The 14928-nt window shown below is 63.8% G+C and overlaps 3 protein-coding genes across 3 annotated transcripts; 1 reads left to right on the plus strand and 2 right to left on the minus strand.

Annotated features, from left to right (window-relative positions):
• Positions 1-2006: 2006 nt before the first annotated feature.
• On the minus strand, positions 2007-4828 carry MRPL20 (mitochondrial ribosomal protein L20). The gene is made up of 4 exons (XM_045859242.1): positions 4668-4828; positions 4465-4575; positions 3444-3521; positions 2007-2411 (listed from the first exon to the last, which is right to left on the minus strand). The coding sequence occupies exons 1-4, from the start codon at positions 4752-4754 to the stop codon at positions 2238-2240; spliced, it is 450 nt and encodes a 149-aa protein (XP_045715198.1). The 5' UTR covers positions 4755-4828; the 3' UTR covers positions 2007-2237.
• A 1206-nt stretch (positions 4829-6034) lies between these two features.
• ANKRD65 (ankyrin repeat domain 65) lies at positions 6035-9711 on the minus strand. Its single transcript, XM_045859238.1, has 4 exons — positions 9142-9711; positions 8778-8998; positions 8016-8550; positions 6035-7222 (listed from the first exon to the last, which is right to left on the minus strand). Exons 1-4 carry the CDS (start codon positions 9199-9201, stop codon positions 6788-6790), a joined length of 1251 nt encoding a protein of 416 aa, XP_045715194.1. The 5' UTR covers positions 9202-9711; the 3' UTR covers positions 6035-6787.
• A 1741-nt stretch (positions 9712-11452) lies between these two features.
• On the plus strand, positions 11453-14763 carry TMEM88B (transmembrane protein 88B). The gene is made up of 2 exons (XM_045859435.1): positions 11453-12250; positions 13179-14763. The coding sequence occupies exons 1-2, from the start codon at positions 11975-11977 to the stop codon at positions 13437-13439; spliced, it is 537 nt and encodes a 178-aa protein (XP_045715391.1). The 5' UTR covers positions 11453-11974; the 3' UTR covers positions 13440-14763.
• The last annotated feature ends 165 nt before the right edge of the window (positions 14764-14928 follow it).

The following is a 14928-nucleotide window of genomic DNA, read 5'->3' on the forward strand; positions in this document are numbered from 1 at the left end:
TGGATTCCCAGTCAGGGCACGTGCCTGGGTTGCAGGCCAGGTCCCCAGTAGGGGATGCAGGAAAGACAACCACACATTAAGTTTCTCTCTTTCTCCCTCCATCCCCCTCTGTGTAAAAATAAGTAAATAAAATTTTTTAAAAGGCAAAATATTACTGAGTCCACAGGGAAGAGGAGTAGCTGGAAACGTTTAAGTCGATGCTTCTACAAAGTCCATGGCAGCTCGAGGAAAGGCATGAGTTCCTGCAGGAGTCGTGGGTAGGGGCCAGGCCAGGACACCCCAGGGGCTGTGGTAAGGGGCTTTGCCCTCATCCTGCAGTCAGCGGGAGCCCATGAGGTGTTCATACACCTATGAACCCCTGTGGGTCTGGACTCTGCGGACCCTCCACACCCTCGTGTGTTACACCGGGTGCTCTCAGGGTTACTGCCTGCCAGCCTCTGGGGGGATTCAGGTCACCTGACAGCGTGCCGCTGTCGCTTCTGCAGCAGAAGAGCGGACGCGGTACTAGTCATCTGCTGCAGGTGTCACCCAAACGTTCACCAGGACTAATGGCGGAAAGGGAGGAACTTCTGGTCTGCAAACCCCAGCAAACTGCTCATCCTTGGCTCTGCCTGGGCTGCTCATCTGTCCTTGGAGCAACGACTGGCCGGAGGCAAAGGGAAAGCAGGTGGCTCTAGCCTGTCAGGGCCAGGCTGTGCGTCGGGGAGACGAGCCACAGCTGTCTGCCACACCCCCATCATCCTTTACTGAGATAAAGCCGCTCCAGGGCAGCCTGTGGTGCTCACCACACACCCCAAAGGGCTGCTTCCTCCACCCTGCTGCCCAAGCAGCAGGCGCTCACTGAGGATCACGTGCACTGAGCCCCGTGTGCAGGGCCGGACACCGCACCAGTGCAACAGAAAAGTGAGCAAGACTCCGCCCTGGGCCGCCAAGTGTTTCTGGTCGAGTGGCCATCATTGCACATGGTGGCAAGGGCCAGGAGCAGGCCTCTTTGGGGCAGTGCAGTGGCTGGAGCCAGAAGAGATGTTAGTCCAGTGAAGATGCAGAAGAATGAAAGATTCAGATTGCCAGGCAGTAGGTACCCAGGGCCTGATTGGCTCTGGGTGGGGTTGACGGTGGGTGGGTGTCCATCCAAAGAAGGTTCCAGAAGGACCTCCAGGGGATGGGTGGAGGACAGTGTCGCCACAGGACCCGGCATCGGAGCGGTGAGTTGGGGAAGGCAGATGTGCGTGGCCAGCAGCGAAGGCAACGGTGGGCCTGCAGAGCTTCCCTGGGCAGGGGAGGCCCAGGGGGGTGGTGGTGGTGAGGAGGAGCAGGGAAGTGTGTGGTCCTCGGGGGTCAAGGGCTGACAGTATCCATCGGATCTGGCTCCAGGGGACAGCTCTGGTGAGACCCGTTGGGAATAACTGCAGACCCAATGACCAGACACTGGAGCGGAGACCAGGGTGGGCTGGAGGGAAGGACGGCGTGCTCCACAGATGGAAGGGGCTCACGGAACAGGAGAGGCCGAGCGTGGAACCAGCTCCCCGAGAGCAGAGGGAGGTGCTGACCCTGAGCAGGCCGGGGCACAGCCTCCATGTCCCCTGGGCGGCAGTGGTCAGCGCAGGGCCAGCAGAGCTGCTGTGAGGTTAGCACAGGGAACCTTCTCCTGGGCTGGGCTCTGAACTTGAGTTGAGCACCTGGTGCTCCATCGGTCACCGGCCTGTCACCCCTCCTGGGCCGGGGAGCGAGGGGAGAGCGGGGAAACAGGCTGGTGTGCAGAACGGCTGAAGAGCTGCGCCGTGGGCTCCTGCTGGAAAGGCTGGGGGGGCGGGGAGCACAGGTCTGTGGGCGCAGGACAGGCACTCACAGCTGAGGGGAGCCAGGGTCAGAGCTGAGCACCCAGGTGCAAACAGCCCCTTGAAGAGGAGGATATGAGGTCCCGAGAGGAAGGCACGGACGCAGGTGACCCCCAGCAGCCTCCTCCATGTTTGCTTGATGCCAGAGGACACAGCTCAAAACACCCATCACCACACAAGCTTTATTTGCAGCGCAGCCTGCTACCATGCGGTGTTGCTGGCCTGTCCCGAGGAGGACAGACGGTGCCTGTCCCTCAAACCCGTTACTGAACTGTAAATTAAAACCACGCCATCAAACCCAGCACACTCCCGCAAACGATTCTTGGCCCCTTTCTGAGTTACGATCATCGGGGAAAAGCCTTTTCCTAAGACACTTGGCCAGAGAGGACGGGGCCCCCCTCAGCGGTTCTGTGCCACTCGGGAAAATATGCCCTCGGGCTCCTTCCCGTCCCCCAAGGCAGCAGCAAATCCTTCCTGTCCCCTCCTTTTGGCCAAAGCAGCCAAGGATTTAAAAGTCTTTGGTTCGTAGATGGCTAGGTCAGCCAGCACCTTCCTGTTGAGCTCCACCTGGCACTGAGGAGAGAAGGAGAGTCCGAATCAGGACCACGTTCTGCTGCAGAAGAGAACGCCGCCAAGCCCCCGGTCCCACCGGGCGTGTGTGCACACGAGCCCGGCTCCAGGGCCAACCCCGCCCTCTCAGGACACAGCATCTGTCTGGGGAGGGCCCTGGTGGGGCAGGGGACGGGGAGGAGCAATGAATCTCGTGCACAGAGGAAACTGGAGAGGAAGCTGGCATCCAGTCCTGGTGCCAGGAAACCAAGGACCCTGTTTCCCAGGCAGAACTATGACCAAGGGCCATAGTTCAAGGGCCTGGGGTGATCCTTGAAGTCAGTTCATAAGAGGAAACGACAATGTCCACTCACAAACAATGGCACGAGACACCAGCGGAGAAGGTCGGGTGGAAACCAGGCACCCCCAATTCCCACGAAAGCCAAACCAAGTCGTCTGACGAGCAGGACTGCAGGTGGCTTTGGAAGACCGAGGTGCAGAGGCAGGAGGGGCTCCGAGCGGCACACGGGGGGAGGGAGCCTGCCCCACCGCCTGGGGCCTGTGTGCCCTGCACGCCCTTCCCCTCTGCAGGCCTCAGGTCCCGGCAGGACCCCGAGGGTCTCTGCCAAGTGCCAAAGCCAGGAACTAGGACAAGGCAGAAACACAACCGGCCCCCGGGAACAGCATAATCACCAGATAAAACAATCACTAGGGTTTCCTGACGCTTGTTTTCTGCCTCCAAGACTCCCCTCCTCTTTAACTGGGTGAGTTTCCACTTCACCTGCTGCCCCATCAGAACTCACTCACAGTCAAAACTTAGAAACGAAAGTTGAAGCCACATTTCTCTACCCTTTCCCCTCCATGGGGAGACACCAGGGCTCGTGCCCCATCAGCCTGGGCCCGTCTCCACTTCCTCCCCCGGCAGGGCGAGGGCTCGGCTGGTACGGGGAGTCCCGGAACCCACCGGAGAACAAAAGTGTCCGGGTGCTAACGCTGCGCCGCCACACCTGCTCGCAGCCACTCCGTGTCTTCACGGGACCACGCCCTCAGCCTCACCTTAATTAAATTGGACACGAATGCTGGGTACTTCAGGCCGTGCTCCTGGGAGGCAGCTGTGATTCGATTAATCCAGAGCTGAAACCAGAAAACATCGAGATGCTTAAAAACTAATGAGATGCCACACCCACACCGCCCAACAAAGGGATTTGTAAAAGCAGAGAGAAGCCCTGGCTGGTGTGGCTCAGTGGACGGAGCGCAGGCCTGCAAGCTAAAACGTCATCAGTTCGATTCCCAGTCCGGGCAGGTGCCTGGGTTGCAGGCCAGGTCCACGGTAGGGGGCGTGCGAGAGGTAATCACACATTGATTTTTTTTTTAAGTGAATAGAGAAATCAGTGTTTTCTTTCCACGCAAACAGGCTTGCACTGCGAACAGCAGAGGCCAATGGCTGGTGCTCCTCACTGCAACGCCAGATTCTCGCCCAGTCAGGCATGCACTGGTGGGCAGGGCAGTGGATGCACAACCCACTCGCGGGCACAGAGAACAGAGGAACGACACTGCAGCAGATGCGCTCCGAGCGTGGAGAGGGTCCACGCTCACCCACCGAGGCGAGCGCTACCACGTGGGATGAAGCAATGGAGGGAGAACAGCTGGAGGGAGCAGGGCCGCGGACGCGACGCGGGAGTAGCCAGGTCGGGTGGGCTCGCCTTTCTCACGAGTGGGACGGGCGCGCGAGCAGCAGACACAGCGGGGTGGTCGGGCGGAGCGGGGGCGCCGGCGAGAGGGTTCCTGCGGTGCCGATGAGGACGCGGGGCCCCGGCCACCGGGCTGCGGCCGGTGTTTCGGGTGTGAGGTGTGAGAGCAGGAGAAAGGAAAGCCCTGAGCGTGGTGCTGAGGCTTCCGCCTCGGCAGCGGGAGGACGGGGAAGCCAACCATCCCCTGAGATGCGGGGTTCGGCTTCAAACGCGCCGGCAACCCCGGCGGGAGTGGAGGGCGGCCGGGCAGCCCCTCTGCCCGCGGCGACACGGCTCCCGGGTCGCGACGCGGGGCGGGACGCCGGGACCCCCGGGGCCAGGCTCACCGTCCTCAAGTTCCTCTTCTTCAGTCTCCGAGCTTTCGTGCACTTCACAAACGCTCGCATCACAGCGCGGACGGCCAGCCGGTAGCAGCGGTTCTTCCTTCCCCGGAAATGCTGGGTCAAGAGACGGAAAAGGAGGGCTGTCGGCGGGGCCCGCGGGCGCCCGGGGCGCGCCCGGGGGCACGGGGCGTGCGCGGCCAACTCACCCGCGCGTGCTTCAGCACCTCCTGGACCCGCCAGTAGCGGTCGGTGACGCGGCTCCGCAGCCAGAGCTGCGCGGAAAGGAAGACCATGACAGCCCGGGCCGGGGTCTCCGCTCAGAGACGCACGCGCCGCGCCGCACCAGCGCTTCCGGGTCAGCGGCCCGCCGGGGACTTCCGGGGCATCGCGCGTTTGCCCCAGCCCCGCTGCCGCCCTGCTCTCTTGCGCATGCTCGTGCGCGGCGGGACCGGGAGGGGGCGTGGAGTGGAAGGCGCCCGACCCGGGCGATGGGGAAGTAAGTGCTAGCGCGTCCGCAAATCGTGGGCCACCGTGTACCGTGCGGAGATCAAGGGACCAATGCAGGCCGCTGCTGAGTGAGCCCGGACCGCGTCCCGCAGGGTGCAAAGGCCACGTATTGTGCGGTTGCGTCCCACGGAGTGCCCAGACTGGACGGATCCACTGACACCAAGCCCACGGAGACAGTGGGGAGAGGGGCTGCCACGGGGCAGGGTTTTTTGGGGGTGATGACATCGGCAGCTGGATAGTGGTGGAGGTTGCGTAACTCTGTGGAAGTCCTAAATGCCACCGAATGGGACCCTTTAAAATGCTTAAACTAGTAAATTTTACATTGTGTCTATTTTACCACAATAAAATATGGTGAGGGGGGCACAAAGTAAGTGCAATTTCTTTGTAACGTTTTGTTTAGATACGATTTCAAATTCTGAAAAATTGCGACTCTAGTTGAAGGATCCCTCCAATATGCTTTCCCCGAATGTATCAACTGTTTACATTTTGCTCCATTTGAAATTATTCTCTAGAAATGTCTTTAAAGATTTTATTATTTATTTACAGAGAGGGGGGAAGGGAAGGGAGAAGGGAAAGAGGGAGGGGACTGCCTCCCACACACCCCCAACTGGCCTGCAACCTAGGCCTGTGGTTCACAGGCCCCTGCTCAGTCCACTGAGCCACGCCAGCTGGGCCTGTGAATGTTCATAAACACATCAGTGGAGTTTTTCTGGACCATTTGAAAGGAAGTCAGAGACGTCTGAATACTACACTGTGTGTTTCCTAAGAACAAGGATGTTCTCTCTCTCTCTTTTAAGATTTTATGTATTTATTTTTAGATTGGGGAAAGGAGGGAGAAAGAGCAGGAGAGAAACATCAATGTGTGGTTGCCTCTTAAGTACCCCCAACTGGAGACCTGGCTGGAAATCCAGGCATGTACGCTCACTGGGAATCGAACCGGTGACCTCTGGGTTTACAAGCCAGTACTCAATCCACTGAGCCACACACAGCAGCCAGGGTAACAACTGTCTGTTTCAGCTATACCAGGGCTTTCATCTTGGGGGTTGGCCAAGCAGCAACAGGGAGATGCAGACCAATAAAGCAGATTTTATTACATTGCCCAAGAGGAGGGGACACACCAGGCCCTGCTGGGCCACGGAGGGACACGTATCAGTGAGGAGGCAGGAGTGGCAAAAAGCTCTGGCCAGTGTAGTTCCTGGAGCTCCTTCAGGCGGGGCAGGGCAGGGGAACCGTTTGGGACTGGCTGGTTGGACAGTGCCGGAGGCCTCGCTGCAGCGGCCGGCTGTCTCGGCTGTGGCACCTGGCCCTGAGAATTTAGGGCGGGCACTATCAGCAGGGCGTGTGAGCCCTGGGTCACAGGGGAGCCGTAGACAACTGTGGCCCTGCGGCTGAGCCCTGTAGTTAATGGGTACAAGTAGGCAAATGGCAAATCTAAGAAATCACCATCAGAACTACCCCACGTACAGAGAGAGCAGCTGAGGGCGACACCCCCGTGGTGGACAGACAAAGCGGAGACCATCAGGTGTTGGTCAAATACAAGGCCACAACCGCTTCTCTGCCGAAGATTGTGGGGTTGGCCAGAGCTGCACAAGGTGGTGCACTGCCGTCCCAAGCCAGGCCATGGGCCCGTTCCTGGGGCTCCAGCCACCGCCTGCCCCTTTTCCTGCAGGAACCTCTCGGCTGGGCTGTTCTCCGAGCCACACCACCCGTGGCCTCAGCCCAGAAGGGCAGAGCCTGGTAGAGGATCAGGGCCGTGGGACTGGGGAGCTTTCTGTCCAGCGCTGGCCACGCAGGCTCAGGCCCACGGGGCTGTGTGCCCCTAGCAGTCATTCTGCTCCCTGCCAAGGGTGGGCCGGGCCTGGGCCAGATGCCCCTCGGACACCAGGTCCTGGGTCACCTCACCCCACAGTGTGCCTACGGTGGGGCTGGCACCCCGGCTCAGCAACAGCTCTGCTGTGGGGCCGTGGCCACGCTCCACAGCGAGGTGCAGGGGCGTCCTGTGAAGCCAACCAGTAGCGTTGACCTGTGCACCGCTGTCCAGGAGGTGTCTAGCGACTTCCACGTGGCCTCCCCGAGCAGCATGGTGCAGAGGGGTGAGGCCCAAGGAGTCTTGAGCGTCCACCTCCGCTCCCCGGGATGCCAGCAGCTGGACGGCAGGCAGGTGCCCCCTGGCGGCCGCCCTGTGGAGTGCAGCGCGTCCGTGCCTGTCCCGGAGGCGCGGGTCTGCCCCGTGGTCAAGCAGCACCTCCACGTCCTGGAAGAGGAGGGCAGGGCAGGGCAGGGCAGGGCCAGCCCGGGCCCTGGAGGGCGAGGGTCTGGGGCCGCCGTGCCACTGGCCTGACCCAGACCTCATCTGGTCTGTGTCACCTAACCGCCTCTCTCTCAACACTGCGTCCCCATTTGGTAAATGAGCCAACAGCGCTCTGGGGCGGGGCGGGGCGGGGGGGGGGCGCTATGCTTAGCAGGGGTGTCAAACTCATTCTCACTGGAGGCCACAACAGCCTCGCCCTTGCCTTCAAAGGGACGAATGTAATTACAACTCCTTAACAGTTAAGGAGCAGTTACATTTATACAGCCCTAAAATTATTTCAGCCCTTTGAAGGCAACCGCGAGGCTGCTGCGGCCCCCGCTGAGAATGACTTTGACACCCCTGGCTTAGAGACTACCGCTTGTCCCCCCCATCGTCCTGGGACCGAACCCGAGACTCACAGCCCCCTGCCGGCTGTCCCGCTGGCTGGGGGCTGGCTGGACCCAGGCGCACGCCTGGTGCTCAGTAGACGTTCGTTGCTGCGGGTCCCCAGAGTAAACCTGGGTGCCCTGGGTGCCCGGCCAGGCACGCTCCCCAGGTTTCCCGGGGACGTCACTCACCGGGGCGCAGTCAAGGCTGGGGCCCGCCCCGCTCCGCCTCCTCCTGCCCGCAGGGGCCGCTCTGCCGGCGCCATCCGCACACCTGCGGTGGGCGGCGCTGCTCCTGGGGCGAAGGACACCCCCCTGCAACCTCCCCATCCGGTGGCGAGGGCGGGGCGGGGAGTCAGACCGGGACTTACCTGCTGGCGCCCCAAATCGGCGGCGACGCTGAGCGCGGTGGCTCCCGCGCCGTCCCGGGCGTCCACTCGCGCGCCACAGTCCAGGAGCAGGCGCAGCGCCGCCGCGCGCCCTGCCGCGGCCGCCACCAGCAGGGCGCCGTCCAGGTCCGCGCCACCCCCTGCCGCCAGCAGCTCCAGCACCGGCAGCTGGCCACCCGCGGCCGCCCAGTGCGCCGCCGTCCAGCCGCGCGCGTCCGCCGCCTCGGAGCCCGGGCCTGGCGCACCCAGCAGCAGCCCAGCCAGCAGCGTGCGGCCCAGCGCGGCTGCGCAGTGCAGCGGCAAGAGGCCCGCCCTGGAGCGCGCCGCCGTCGGGGCTCCACGACGCACCAGCAGCTCGGCCACCTGCGAGTGCCCGTGCCAGGAGGCCTCGTGCAGCGGCGTGCGCCCCGCGCAGTCCGTGGCTTCCACCGGGGCCCCGCGCTGCAGCAAGAGCCGCACCAGGGGCACGTGGCCGCGCAGCACGGCCAGATGGAGCGGGGTCCTTCCCGCGCCATCCCTGCGGAGCGGGACGTGAGGGCGAGGGAGGGGACCGCTGGTCGATGAGATCCTGTCCTGCCCTGAGGGGTGAAGGGGGCCCTGCCCTCTCTGCCCAGTTCAGCGAAGGGGCCCAGGCTGGGGAAGGGACGTGCTACTTTACCCCTGAGGGAACCCCTCCGTCCTGCTCAGAGGTGGGACCTCTGCCCCCACTCCTGGTGGACAGACCCTGTCCTGAGCGGGGCTCACCTCTCCTCCACACTGGCCCCCTGCCGCAGCAGCTGCATTGTGAGGCCTGGGTGACCGCTCCACACGGCCTGCAACAAGCCCCCACAGGCCTGTGGGGCCCTGGGCCCCTCTGCCCCAGCTCCCAGGGTCTCCTCAGAGCCCAGCTCAATCCACCTGAGTTCCTGCTCTGCTCCTGCCTCAGTCAGGTCCTGCTTCCCGGGCTCTGAACTCCCGGAATTCACCTGAGAAGAGCAAGAATCCTGCTTGTATACGGGAGGCCCGGGGCCAGCCCCAGCCCCCAGTCCCCAGAACAACAGGGACCCCCCCCACACACACACCCCCGGTCTTTCTCCCAGGGAACCAGGCCACCGGCAGGCTCTGTTACCCGCACTGGGAGGCTGCCCAGGGGCTCTGTCCTCTGGCCAGGGTGCCTCTCCATGCTCATCCTGGTCCAGCCACAGCCTGGCGGCCCTCGCCAGGATCTGCTTCTGAGTGGGTGGGGGACGGGGGCAGTGTGTCTGCCCCGGAGGGCAGGAAGTCTGGAGCTGTGTGTGTGTGTGTGTGCGTGAGTGTGTGGCCGGGAGTGTGGGGGAGCAGAGCCGCCTCCTGCTGCCCCCTGGGCCAGGCCACGCACTGCTTCTCACACTGTTTACCCAGCAGTTGAAGGAGAGGCCCCGCCTGGCAGCCACCGCCCCTAGCCCAGCGCCCGTCCTCCTCCGCCAACTGCCAGGGCTCCGAGAGACAAAGGCCGGGCAAGCAGGCACACGCCCAAGGGCTGCAGGTCCCCTGCGGAGCGCAGCCTTTGATGGGCCAGGACTTGCCTTTGCCCCTGCCCCCAGGTACCCAAGTGCCTTCCGTGGGTCCCTCCCTCAGGGCCTGCCCCTGCCCCCACTCCTGTCCCCGCCAAGGCCACTGCCCCTGGCAGAGTCCGGCCTCTACCCTGATTCCAGGCTGGGGAGGTGCACAGCGTGAGGGGGGACCCTTCCTTCCCGAGCCAGGCAACCTGGCTAAAAAGGCCTGGGGGAGGAAGCCCCTTGAGTCAGATGCCCAGGCAGCCAGTGAGGCCGTGACAGGGGAGTGCTGGGCAGCAGAGGGAGGGAGCCGGGCGGAGGGAGAATGTTCAGGACAGGAGACTAGCTGGACAGGACAGGAAGGGGCCTGAGCACCCTGCAAGGTGGTCGCCTCTGTTCCGGGGGCCCTGGGGCAGGCTCCGCCTTTCCATCCCCAGTCGCTGGGGACCGCTGCCTGAACAGGAGAAGCCCGGACAGGAGAAGCTCCAGCTGCCTCTCAGGACTGCCCACCAGGGGGCAGCAGAGCTTTGGAGCTGTCACTCCCACCCCAGCCCCGCCCTCTGGCTCCCAGGGATGAAGTGTCACCTGGGCCCCACGCTGTTCCCCCTCTAAAAGGGGCAACGGAGCCTTAGCCCCTCCCTCGAAAGCAGCCCTGACAGGTGCCAGGACCGAAGGGTGGGTCTCCACGCAGGAGGCTACGGGACCCCACTCACCGCCAAGCCCCGGGGACCCTGCCCCATGAGCCTCAGTCACTCTGCTCAGATGCCGCCTCCCAGAGGGGCCCCCGACTGACCACCAGTCCGAGGCAAGCCGGCCCCGGCCGCGTTCCGCTTCTTCTCAGTGCCTGTCACTCCCTGAAAGCGCGGGTTTTGTTTCGAGCATCTGTCTTCCTCTCTCGGAACGGGAGCTCCCTGTGTCCCCGTCCCACAGGGGACGTTGGACACAAGGATGGGCTGGATCCCAGGCAGCACAGCCCGGGGCGAGGAGCCCACAGAGGCCGCCCTGTTGTTGAGGGTCCACTGGGGCCAGTCAGAGCCGGGGGGGGGTCTCAGAACGCCCCCCGACAGCCTTCCCACACCCTGCCACAGCCTAGGGGGCCTCTGCCGGGTCCTCCTGCAAGGCCATCAGGATGCCTGCACAGAGCCCCCCACCCCACCCCCACCCCGCCACCAGCCGCACTCATCACCCAGCCCTCAGGGCCTGGAGCCGAGCGGACCCACCCGAGGACAGGGTGGGGCCAGAGAGGAGATGAGACAGGTGTGCTCGCCCTCTGTACTCTCTGCCCAGACGTTACTGCCTGTGGCGCCTTTTACCCCACGTTCCCTGTCTGACTCAACCAGCAGCTACGATAAGATCTCGGCGTGCAGGAGCTGCGTTGGTGCCTGGCCACGGGGCGCGGCGTGAGCTGCAGGGGAGCCTCCGCCATCCCGACCGGGCCTGTGGCAGGCTCGTGTCTCCTAGCCGTGTCCCCGCCGTCGCTGCCGGAGCCCCGACTCGCGGGCGTCTGAGGGGGCCGGGGAGCCTGAGGGGCCTGGCATGCGTTCAAAGGGAAGTTGGGGGCAACGGGGCTGCAGAGGTGGGGAGGGGCCCTTGGTGCCTGGCGCCCGCCGCCTCCGTGCGGCTGGAGGCAGCCTGAGCCTCAGCTCCTGTCCCCTCGTCATGCGAGGACACCCTGGGGCCCCTGGGAGGAGGCGAGAGGGTTTTATTGATACTTGGGGACGTCAGTTGGGGTTTTGCGGATGGGCGGGGCATGCTTTTCCCCACTTGGAATAACAGAATCTCTGCTCCCAGCTTCCAGGACGGACTGGACTCCGTCTGATCAGGGACACCTGTCGGGGCGGCCACCATGACTGCATGCCGAGTGTGTGCTGGGTCCCACGAGCCCTCTCAGCCACCCCAGGGGGTGGGTGCCCATGTCTTCCCTGGGTGGCGGAGGCTGAGCGGGGCCAGGTCTGCAGATGGGGGGCCAGCAAGAGCCAGGACTGGGCAGTTGGGTGGGTGGTGGCCTCCACGTGCCAGCTCCAGACGGGGCAGTTGAGAGAGTCGAGCTCTATGAAATGATGTCATTGGCGGGAGGGCAAGGAGGGCGGGGCCAGGGGCGAGGAGGGCCCCGGTGCCAGGCCATGGGGACAGCTGTGCTAACCCTGACCAGAGCTACGCACACTGGCCAGGGCTGGAGCCGTGGTCGCCAGGCAGAGAGAGAGACCCAGACTGGCAGTGGGGGAAACTGAGGCAAGGGTGTGGCCCTGCAGACAGATGGTCGAGGCTGGACCTACCTGGCCTGAGGTCCTGCCCTGCAGCTGGTCCATTATCTGGCTGCTGGGGTCTGAGAAGCGGTCTGACCAGGGCACCTAGAGCTGACCCTAGGGGTCCCGGTCGCCGTCCGACTGCCGCTGGGAGCCCACCAGACCCGCTGCCTGCGAGAGCATGAGTGAGCAGGGGAGGGAGGCCGAGGAGGATGAGGGGGGGGACGCTTCAGACACGGCGCCCATGCTGCCCCGCTGGCGTCCCGCCCACCAGGCATCCGCCCCGCTGTCCTCGGGGTGGGCAGGCATGGCCGCCCGAGGCCTCAGGACGCTGCTGCTGCCCGGCCAGCTTCTGTCCCAGCTCCTGCTCCACCTGCTGCTCCCCGCCACCGTGTTCCTGCTGGTGTTGATGCCAGCAGCCGCCCTCATCTACCTGGGATTCCTGTGCCACTCCAGGGTGAGCGGAGCCCTCCGGGGGTGGGGGTGCCGGCCGGGACCCCTGGGGAGTGGGGTCCTGCGGGAGGTCAGGGCCCTGGGCCTGAAGGTGCATCTTCCCCCTTCGGGCCCGGCCTCCTTGTCCCCAGAGACGGGAGTGCCCCTCCCTGGGGGGCCCTTCTGCCAGCCCCTCCCCCGTCGGCCGCGGCAGAAAAAGGGCTTTTGTTCCCCACTGGGGGTGACAGCTCCTTCCCCTCCCCTGAGGGCCCCCAGCCTTGTACCAGGGGCCACCAGGGCCTGGACAGCTGATGGGGTGGGGAGAGGAGGGGGTTCCAGGGAGAGAAGATGAGATGTTGCTGGATTTTAGCGGTGCGCAGCCCCTCGCCGCCCCTCACCCCCACTCACAGCCCCTGCGGAGGAGCCCTCCTGCCCCGAGCTGGGTTTCCCGTGTGTGAAGGGATGCGGCTTGGTCCTGACCACGGAGGGTGCAGGCAGGTGGGTCCCTAGGTCCCCTTCCTATAAGCACAGGGGCAGGGGAGGGGGACTGAACAAGGGGCCGCTGAAGGTAAGGTGACATCAGCTGGCGACACTCACAGGTCAGGGCTGCTGGTCAGACGCCAGCGTAGAGTAGGGCTGCGGGAGAGTAATGTGTGTGTTGGGGGTGAGTGGTGGGAATCTGGCAATGGCGGGGAGGGGTGGGGATTCTCCCAGCTGAGGCTCAAGGGAGTCCTACTCTAGCCATTTGCCTCTCGGGTTCCTGACCTCCCATCCTCGGCTCAGAAAGGACAGGCCCACAGGGGGCTCAGCCACAGGCCCCACTAGACCTCGGGCCCTCTCAGCCTAGCCCCTGGTGGTGCGCTCCCAGGCCCCGCCCCATCCACCGGCCTATGGCCCCGCCCCTCCTGCCGCGCCCCTCCTGCCGCGCCCCTGACCACCCGCCCCGCCCCTAGGTCCACCCGGCGCCCGTCCCCACGTGCCGCGCGCTGCTCTCCGACCGCAGCTCGGCGACGCTCATCGTGCTGGGCTTCCTCTCGCTGCCTCCGCTGCTGGTGCTCGCCGCTGCCATCCGCGCCCGCCTGGCCCGGCGCCTCCGCCCGCTGCTGCCGCCCCCCACGTGGACCCCTGGACCCCGCCGACACCCAGGGTCCAGCGACGGCGTGCGGACAGAACGCCACCCCGATGGGGAGGAGCAGCTCTGCGCCTGGGTGTGACCCCAGAGACCCTTCCAAGTCCCGGGAGGCCCCCGAACCCCGCCCCCCGTAGCCCCCCTAAAGTGGCCCCAGGCCGGCGAGCTCGACGTCTGCGTCCAGGTGCCGCGAAGTCGCCTGCGTGCTTCCGGCTCGTGCGCAGTGCTCCGAGCGACCGCGAGATGGCGCTGGACTCCCTGGAAACTGGGTGCGGGGTGGGAGGATCACTCCTGCCGCGGAGGCGCTGGGAAGCCTCCCCGAGGCGGGCTGGCTCCCAGAGAGGGCGCGCGTCCGGGCTCCCGGAAAGGCGGCCTTTCGGGTTTCTGCCGCTGTGGCTGCCCTGGGCTCCTGCCGCCTCGCAAAGGACAGCCCCTGCGGGCCCTGTCTGGTCAGCCAGGGGCCTCCAGCAGGCTTCCGAGACTCCCGCACTCGCTGGAGAGCTCGCTCCCAGCAGCTCAGCGACGGCCAGCCGCGCCAGGGCCCGCTCGGCTAGGACTAAGGCCAGGGCCCGGCTCGGTCTGTTCTCTCTGGATGATTTTAAGATCGGTGTCTTCTGTATTCTGTTCTGTGCTTTAAGCTCGTTTCTGGGTATGGGTACGTTTTTAACTATCCGTTTGGTATCCGCGGTGTTTCCCGTTCCTAGGGATTCGTGCATTTCATCATTTGCGGAGAAGTCTCAACTAGTGTCCCTGGAGTTCTGGCTGTCAGTCATTGCACCCGTCCTTGGGGGACACGCCGCCCTCCCCCTGGACCGCACTGTTAACTCGTCCCCCCTGTGTTTTCCGTCTCATCGTCTCTCTCCGCTGCCTCCTGGGCCAGGCCCTCAGCTCCCTCTTCCAGCTCCCGTTCACTCGCTGCGCCCAATCTGCCCATTTAATTTTCGGTTATGATGTCTAAAGGTTACATTTGCTTCCTTTTTAACTCTGATCACTTCTGACGGTCTCTTGGTGGCGTGCTTGACCTGTGGGTTCCAGTTTCGAAGTCTTGACCAGTTCACTGTTATTGTATACTCCGTCCCTAACAATTCCAATTTGTTAGTCTTGGGGGTCTAACTTTGTTATGTGTTATTTTTCGCTGATTCTCACGAATAGCGTATTGTTTCTCTGAAAGTTTGCTAATGCTCATGGTCAGCCCACACCTGTGAAAATTCCGAGGCCTGCCCTGGCTGTTGTGGCTCGGTGGACTGAGCGCTGGCCTGCAGACCGAAAAGTCACCAGTTCAATTCCCTGTCAGGGCACATGCCTGGGCTGCAGGCCAGGTCCCCAGATGGGGCGTGCGAGAGGCAGCCGATCCCCGTACCTCTTGCACCTCGATGTTTGTCTCTCTTTCTCCCTCCCTTCCCCTCTCTCTGAAAATAAATAAATACATAAATAAATAAAATAAAACTCTGTGCTTGTTGTGCCCTGTCCAGAGTCTAGTGGCAGCTGAAAGGCCTTGTGAAGGACCTAACGCGCCCTAGTGCTAGCTGGACTCCGCCTGTGACCAGCAGGGTCTGGTCTCCGACATGCCGGGA

This window comes from Phyllostomus hastatus, unplaced genomic scaffold (assembly GCF_019186645.2).
Source record: "Phyllostomus hastatus isolate PE091 unplaced genomic scaffold, TTU_PhHast_1.1 phas_scaffold_182, whole genome shotgun sequence".
NCBI lineage: Eukaryota > Metazoa > Chordata > Mammalia > Chiroptera > Phyllostomidae > Phyllostomus > Phyllostomus hastatus.